The sequence below is a fragment of the Calonectris borealis genome, chromosome 2 (genome assembly GCF_964195595.1).
Source record: "Calonectris borealis chromosome 2, bCalBor7.hap1.2, whole genome shotgun sequence".
Taxonomy (NCBI): domain Eukaryota; kingdom Metazoa; phylum Chordata; class Aves; order Procellariiformes; family Procellariidae; genus Calonectris; species Calonectris borealis.
This window is the reverse complement of record NC_134313.1, coordinates 21,642,736-21,650,560: the sequence shown is the minus strand read 5'-3', so window position 1 is coordinate 21,650,560 and position 7,825 is coordinate 21,642,736. Positions and strand designations below refer to the sequence as shown.

The 7,825-nt window shown below is 43.5% G+C and overlaps 1 protein-coding gene across 1 annotated transcript; it reads right to left on the bottom strand.

The window, feature by feature from the left end:
• Nucleotides 1–226: 226 nt before the first annotated feature.
• On the bottom strand, nt 227–7,053 carry ABRA (actin binding Rho activating protein). The gene is made up of 2 exons (XM_075141290.1): nt 6,235–7,053; nt 227–867 (listed from the first exon to the last, which is right to left on the bottom strand). The coding sequence occupies exons 1-2, from the start codon at nt 6,981–6,983 to the stop codon at nt 390–392; spliced, it is 1,227 nt and encodes a 408-aa protein (XP_074997391.1). The 5' UTR covers nt 6,984–7,053; the 3' UTR covers nt 227–389.
• Between the last annotated feature and the right edge of the window lie 772 nt (nt 7,054–7,825).

Genomic DNA, 7,825 nt, shown 5'->3' with positions numbered 1-7,825 from the left:
GGCATGTTTTATATTCCCGATATCCCAATTTAAATAGTTGGGAAGATCTTGAGTGTAAGAACAAGTAAAAATTGGAATTCATTTGTAGCTATTTATATTGCTATGGGTTTTTATATTCAGCTGCTTTACATTCAATATAGATTTTTCTCTATATGTTTCATTTAGTAATTAACTGAATTGTCCTGCAAGCCCTCCTGGTACAGAGGAAAATCCATTCGGATGCTTGCGTTATCATGCAATAGTTATAAAATACGTATTCAGAAAAACGCTCGAGGTCTTTTCTGTGCGGGTGAACGGGGGGAATCTTGTATTCAAAATGTGCAAATGCTAATAGCAAGGGAGAAGTGGAGGAAGGTTTTCCAAAACAAGTTGCTCTTGTAGCAGCATGCTTATTTTAATAAAGTAATTATGACATTATCATCCCTTCCTTGCCATAACATTTCTCCCTCAAAGTCCACCAGCCCGTGTTTCCTGGCTCTCATGAGAATCCCAACAACCTTATCCGAAATACGAACGTATCTCTCGAAGAGTTCCCCAAAAGTGACTTGGATCTTGCCGTCGGGCCGTGGCTTAGCCATTGATTCAATGATGAAGCACATGTCTCTGATCTCCCGGTGGATGTGGGCCTCGGCCCTCTTGGCCCTTTCAGCAGTTTTGGTTCCTTCCTTTGGACGGCCGTAGCCTTCGTCGCCTTTGTGCAGGCGCGTGGACATGGCCAGCTCGTGGTCAAATTCCTCGCTGAAGGGATTCAGCTTCTGCGTTATGATGTGCTGGTCGGCCCATTCTTGCCATCTGTCCTTCAGGCTGTTAACGGGGCTGTACGTCCTGTGGGCTTTGGTGCTTGCTTCTTCGCTAAACCTGCTTGCGCTGGAAGAAAGAAAAAGGGCATTTGAGCTTTGCACTTCATCATTTAATTACACAGTTCTACTGCTACTCTCTTCTATTGACTTGGTTACCGTGTTTTTCCAGGCGAGCTGCTAACCACCAGGTGGCACGAGTTCACTGCTGCTGAATTGGTTCTTCGGGGGCTTTTGGTCCGTGTTCCAGTTTACACTCAAAAGCAAATTCGCTGATCACAGCTTGCTCTCATCTACATTACCGTCCTCCAGCCTAGATTTGAGCCCATTTTGACAAACTTTTGCCCAGAATGACTTAATGCTGTAGGGGAGCAAAGCAATATGTTGCTGATTACCTGCACTTTCTCTACCTTTGGTCAGCCACACAGCTCCCTATTTCTGCCTGCCTAGCAGAGCTGGGTCCTCAGCTATTCTTGGCTGAAAAACAGAGGGTAGTGTCTATAAAAATCCGTCCCCTGTAATAGATGTCGATGTTTAAAACAGCAACAAAAATCTAACAGAGTGCAGGAGCTCTGCCTACGCTTATGTACAAAATTCACATTCCCACTGGCAGGGTACAAGCCTGAAAGAAACTTAGGGCTGCTGAGATTTGTGTCAAGGTCAAAGGTTGAGGAAAGACCTTCAGAGGTCTTATTGATTTTTTTGTGTGTGTGTGTGTGTGCGTGTAGCAAAATCATAGTGCTGGATGACTCTAGGCAGACAAATTGTTGATGCTCTTTCCTCTGGTGGCCAATCCAGCATGTTGTGGGGGAGCTATAGATCATCTGAGCTAGTCTCTGTGCTGTCCACATCCTGTCATTGTGTCTGTACAGACTTGGCTAGGGAGTATGTTGTGCTGTGGCTGTGCCAAAGCAATTTGTTTTCTAATATTTTTACTCCCCAGAAGGCTGCTCTGAAACCTCCTCAGTAATGTCAGCTGAATATTAGCAGTAACACCGGAGAACCAAAATACAGCTAGCAAAACTGTACAGGGGATTGCAAACCTGCAGAAAATTTTGTTTCCCTGCTATTTGGACATTCCTTTGTCTTCTACTAAGCTTGTTGAAAGAGAGAATAGGAATGATAGAGATGTCCCCAGTTCAGGTCTGTGCACCAGAAGGATGCAGTACTGGGCAGCGTGCTAGAGCAAGAAGTGCAGACACTTGGTGCCAGGGGTAGAAGGAGGAGTAGGAGAGCAGGACCACTCTTTTAGCTGTGGAGTTGCCATTAGCTTGGCTTAGCTATATTGAGAAACTGTATTCAAAAAGCTCCGAAATCCTCTTCCCCATCAATATGGTAAAAGGCATCAGAAGAATTGAGCACATAGTGTTGCCGGGTAAGTGCACCTTTCTTCTGTGGTGTGACTGCAGAGCATCCTGAGAGTAGGCAGCGTGTAGTACCTATGGTTTTGTGCATGTGAATGATTAACAGGTAGGTGGTGGCAGGAAAGCATTAAAGTATAACAGTGGGGTAAAGCTAGACAATTTTGCTTCCCAATGATAAACTAAATCCTCCTGTTTATAAGCTGTTGTCATACTGAGAAAGAGAAAGCTGTGATCCTTTGCCCCTCGCCCTGAATTGTGGCTTCATTGCCCAGAGGAACCGTGGCACAGGGTTTGGTTACGCAAAGCAATTTGTCTCCTGAAACCTACGGATCTCCCAAAAGTCAGAGAAACACTGTGCCAACACAGTCCTAACTCCAGCTGAAGCTCAGATTGATTGCTTCCCCAGCTTTTCACATGGGAAGGTATCAGTGAAGGGGGTAGGGGGGAACTCTAAGTGAATCAAAATTGCTTAGGAGAAGTGATACCAACAGTCTCAGTGGAGCTGATGAGCAGATCCCATCACGGTGAGCTTACCCCTCAGCCGCAGCCAGCTGCTCCCCCTTCTCTCCAAGGGCCATGACCCGCGAGAAAGTCCTGGAGCTTCAGTTCCCCAGGTTGAGGGGAAAGAAGCCAGTGAGCGAGTGTAACTCTGTAAAGGCTTTGTTACTTCTTTTTATTTAAGTCTAGTAAGTACTCTCTTCTTTTCCTACTGAAACCTTTAATTCTCTTTTTTAGCTGAATACTATTATCACCTTTCTTATCCTAATCGTCGTCTTAGTGGTTAAGAAAAACACCATCTTACCTATCCGTTTGCTTTTATCGTGCCCCATGTGCGTTTGGAAAAACCTTACTGTTACTATGGGGTTTTTTTAAACGCATCTTCTAATTTAACCATTTCTGATGGCTGAAGTGCAATCTTCCCCACTGTTTAGCTTAATGACAAGTTAACACAGTAAACTGTATACATGTAGCAGCATTTTTTTCATGTTTCTCCAGTACCTTCCCAATGGATCGTGGATCCAAAATGAAGGCTGTGAGCGTTACCCCATTGTAAGAAGTGCTTTACCTGAAGTAATCAAATAAGTTCATGTGTTAACCACAATGATCACCCTAAACGCATCCTGAACTTCTAGGAGGACAACGTCTGTGTTCCCTACAATCCTTCCTGTAGGGGAAAAGTATGGATTCCTTTTTAATGTTTTGAGTTTCATATCACTGTTGCGCCCCTTTGGCTTTTGCCTTCTGCTAAGGAAGCAACCTTATTCCAGTAAATATTGCAGCTCGAAATGATGAAGGTGCTGATGCAAGGAAAAAAAAATACTGGTACTAGGTGCTTTTTTTCCTGGAATATAGAGAGGAAAATGGGAGATTTGCTTTAACAACCATGTACTTACTTTTTGAAGAAGATTAAGCCATGCTGACAGGTTCATAAAAGTAGCAGGCTGAAATAATGTATTCTGAGGCTATAAAATGAACTGAATAGTTCAAAAATCTAGTCCTGGTAATAGCACTGAAAGTACAGAAAATTACTTATGTGTCAGATTTCAGTGGAAGAGATAGATAGCTGTGAGTAACATAGAGGGTGTTATTTCAATCATTTGTACCTCAGTAAATACGACTAATCAGTTTTTTCCTAGGTAGCAGCATTGAATTAGACATATGGGGAAAATATATGTGAAGTTTAACAGAAAGATAGCTATTTTGTTTCTACTAAAGCATTTTAAAGTGAGCAATTTGTTTTAATTGAGGTTATTTATAGATAATATCTGCTGCAAATGTATCTCCTTTCCCCAGTGTATGTGTGAAATCTTTGTTTTGAGGTCCTAACTTCTGTCAAAAGACTGTGCACACGGTCTCTCCCAAAAGCAGGGGCCACAAACTTTCAAGCTCTAGGTTACTGAGAGAGCTTTTTTCAGTTTGGCTATTAACCATTTGCTCCTTGTGGTAGATGACTGCTCAGCTGCACAGCAAAGCATCATTCTAATCCCCAGTCTGAATAGTTAAAATAACTGTGTGTGTTCGGATAGCTGTGCTAAAAAGTACCGTATGGTTGAAATCCATTACTATGTTAGTCATAGTCAGATGTTGGTCAACGTGAGCGCTCATTAGTGGTGAGGTATAAAACCTGAGCAGTGGGAATGGTACAGCCTGCCTGCCTGCAGAGGAATCACCAAGTCTTCTGGCATTTTCATCGGTGCTAGTCCCAGGTGTTCGTTTCTGAAATGGCGATTAGCATATGGTATGAACATACTGGCCCTGATCCTCTGATTCCTGCTGCCTTGCACACTGGCTAATTGGGTGGGTGAAAGCCCTGCCTTCTCGTCTCAAATTGCCTTGTGCTCAGCTCGCGCTTGCGTTGCGTGCGTGCGGGTGATGGACGCAGAGTAGAAGCAGTGGAGCCTCGGGCACTGCCACGGGATGGCTCCTGGTAGGAACCCATGTCCTGGTGCCAGCCTCTTCCGTCCCTGTGGGCTCGGGCAGGCGAGCTCTGCGCAACCCTGCCTTGGTTCAAGTTAAGCCCCCTGCGAAGCCGGCGGGCAGCACGTGGGCTGCGCCTTGGCCACGGCTCGGTGCGTGCTGGCCTCAGAGCCTGCGCTCTCCTTCATCGCAGTGTTACAGCTAGACGTGAGGTTTTACACCGAAACAGTTCAGGCTCAACCACATGTTCCTTTCTGCGGTCTTTGTTCCAGGGAATTACCAAGTTTGTAAAACAGAGGACTGGAGCAAACAGTGTGTTGTGTCTGTAACAGCTGCCTATGGTTTCCCATCTTGCAGCACGGGACATATGGATCTTTTAATCTTTTACTGACAAGAAAGTGATGAATTAGTTTGGCATCTGCCCATTGGCAAGTCTGGCCACAGCACAACTTCTGGAAAGGTGGTTCTGCTGGAGAGCTCTGGGAAAGGAAACTGGAGAATTTCTACCAGCCTCTGCTGTTCCTCTGCTCTCCTGGGAGACTTCCCAAGGACTGCATGGCTATGGCTGAACTCTACTTGTTTACTACCTGGGCTCCAAATTTAATACGTGCCTGCTGTTGTGTAGTAATCTTCAAGCATGCGCGTCTTACTGAAAGAAGTATTACTCAAAACTGCCTGATGCTGTGAATTTGCTACTTAGTTCAAAATTTTAAGTAGAACCTGTAATAAATCTGTAGGTAAGTAACAGATTCTGCTTTCTTTTTCTTCGCACCATTTACAGGCATAAGGAAGTCTGTATGTCAGGAACTTCTGCTACCACAACATATTCAATGAATGTATTTCCCCCTCCCCCCCTTATGATAGTGTACCCGAAGAGAGACCTTGAATTTGAAGAGTCCATTGATGGTTCAAATGTTCTTTTTTGTCAAATGATTTATAAACATATAGCATGATTCAAATCAATCCTGCAGATGTCGAGGCAGGCTGGATGCTTTCTAATGTATGTTTGGGGTCCCAACTCCTGTGAAAGTTTCCATTCTTTGACTTGATGAATTCCAAACCCATGGAAAGCTTCCAAAGAGAAGCAGTGAACCCAGCTTTTGTTAAGATGTACTTAAAAGTAATTCCTGCAATGTCTATTTTGGACATTCTCTGCAAATTACTCCTGAGAATATTTACAATTTATACTAAGCAAAATAATGAATAAGTATTTGGAAATATTATCTGTCAAGTATATTGCTTTAGACTTAACATTTGCTGAAATAAATGAATAGCTCTGGGCTTTTGATGAGGTAAAAATTGTTATTCTGAAATACAGACTAAAGTATTAAGAAGTAAGTAGAGATTTTGATGAACCAGTAAATCCAGCATGAAAATTAAATATAATTAATATAACTTCATGCGTCTAATATGTATATAGCACATAAAACCCAAGGCTATAGTCAGATGTTGTTGACTAACTACTTAAGCAGAGAGAGATATGTGAAAGGTTTCCTGGATATTCGTGTCCCCCCCCCCTCCCCCCTTCAAGAGTGGTAGTTTCTCTTTGACCATTTCCTACCATTTTTTTCCCCCCTATCTTCTTCATGGAAACCTGTACCTCTCTCAGGGTCTGCTGACCATTTGTGATAATATAATAAAAATATTTTACTTACAAAGATGGCACAGGTCGTTTAATCCTCACAGCTGATACCTCTCGGTCACCGTCTTGCTCGAGTTTGTCCTCTGCTTCCCCATAGCCACTGTCCTCTGCATCCAGGCTGTCATCATGACACTTAAGCAGCAGTTCTTCCTTAGCCCCCTCTTTGTCCTCTTGTTCCATCTGTTTCCAGCCCTTGGTCAGCTCTGATACCACGTTTGAACACTTTCTCCGTATGGTTGGAGATAATTTACCACTAAGAATTTTGTCAATAGCAGTTGATTCTTCTTTGAGCTTGGTCACCTCTGAGCTACTATTGTTATTCTCGTATCTTTCACTGAGGAGGCTAACATCACCTCCTCGTTCGTAGGCTTTGCTTACAACTGTTTTGGTCACCTCTTTGCTTTTAATGCTGAACTTCTTGAGGGCTTCATCTGATTCCCTTGAATTTTTTTCAGCGTCTCTTATTGTCACTGATTCCTTCGCCGAGGATTTTTCATCATCTTTTCCTTGGTCCCTCTTGACAGATGGAATTGGCCATTTTTCGAAGGATCTTTCTTGTACAGGTTGAGCTGATGAGTCTTCTGCAGGGGGGACCCATCCAGAGGGCTCTTGGGCTTGCTTTGTGTGGTGGTCAGATACCCACTGCTGCCAGCCTCGCGCCAAGCTGAAGACTAGGCTGGCCATTCGGATCTTGTGGACAGCCCTTTTCGCAGGAGTAGAGCTCGGCTTTTCTTCAGGAGCCATGTTGCTGTCTGCTGCCATGCTGGCTTTTCCTCTTCTTATGCTGAGCACCTTCTCAATGAACTTCCTGAAGTGAATTATGTCCCCCAAAGAGAGCTACAGAGATTTAAATAGAAGCGGGAGCAGTTTGTGACCATGGAAAATATGTGAAACACTTCTCTCAGAGATATAGTATCCTCACTGTTACGGAGGTCTTTTTTTAAAACGCAGGGTTGCATTTCATCACAGCAGATGAATGATGCATGATGTGAACAGGGTGATGCAGACCTGCACTGGAAATAGTGGGAAATTAACAGCTCCTTTAGTCCCCGTTCTCTGGGACTGCTCAGTTCTCAATTTGTTGGCAAGGGTCTTGTTCTTCTAGAAGTGCAGAACTTGGGTTAAAGATACTGAACAGAGTGTCTGAAACTGCTGAATGCAAAGTGCTGTCAGTTGCTGACAACTTTGGCCAGAGTAGAAACCCCTCGTCATCACAAGTAAATAGTGGCCCTCATCGTGGAGTGTAAAGCCAGAAGCAGACTATGAATGAGAAATTTCTAGATGCATTTTCTAAACAGATGCTAGGTGATTTCTTCTTATTGCTCATGTCCAAGGAAATCCAGGTTTGTTAATTTTTCAAAAGGTACTTATGTGCTCTGTTCCCAGTCATTATCTATTAATGTCCATCTATTTAGAACGTACCTTCAGGGGGGTCTGGGAACACTATCGTGTTTGGTGTCAGCGCTAAGGATAAGGGAATCACTCTCTCTAGTCTGGGGATTAATACAGTAAGTCTGACTTGATCAGATGGGTAAATGATCTCCTAGTTTTAGGATTTTGAAAAAATAAAGTATAGCCTATTTAATTTCTGACTGCTTTTCAAG

Excerpts from the sequence above, each read along its gene's own strand:
- ABRA (XM_075141290.1), bottom strand. The coding sequence starts at position 6,983 with ATGGCAGCAGACAGCAACATGGCTCCTGAAGAAAAGCCGAGCTCTACT. Across the intron at positions 868-6,234 it reads AAACGACCTGTGCCATCTTT|CGCAAGCAGGTTTAGCGAAG; the intron begins GTAAGTAAAATA and ends TCTTTCTTCCAG.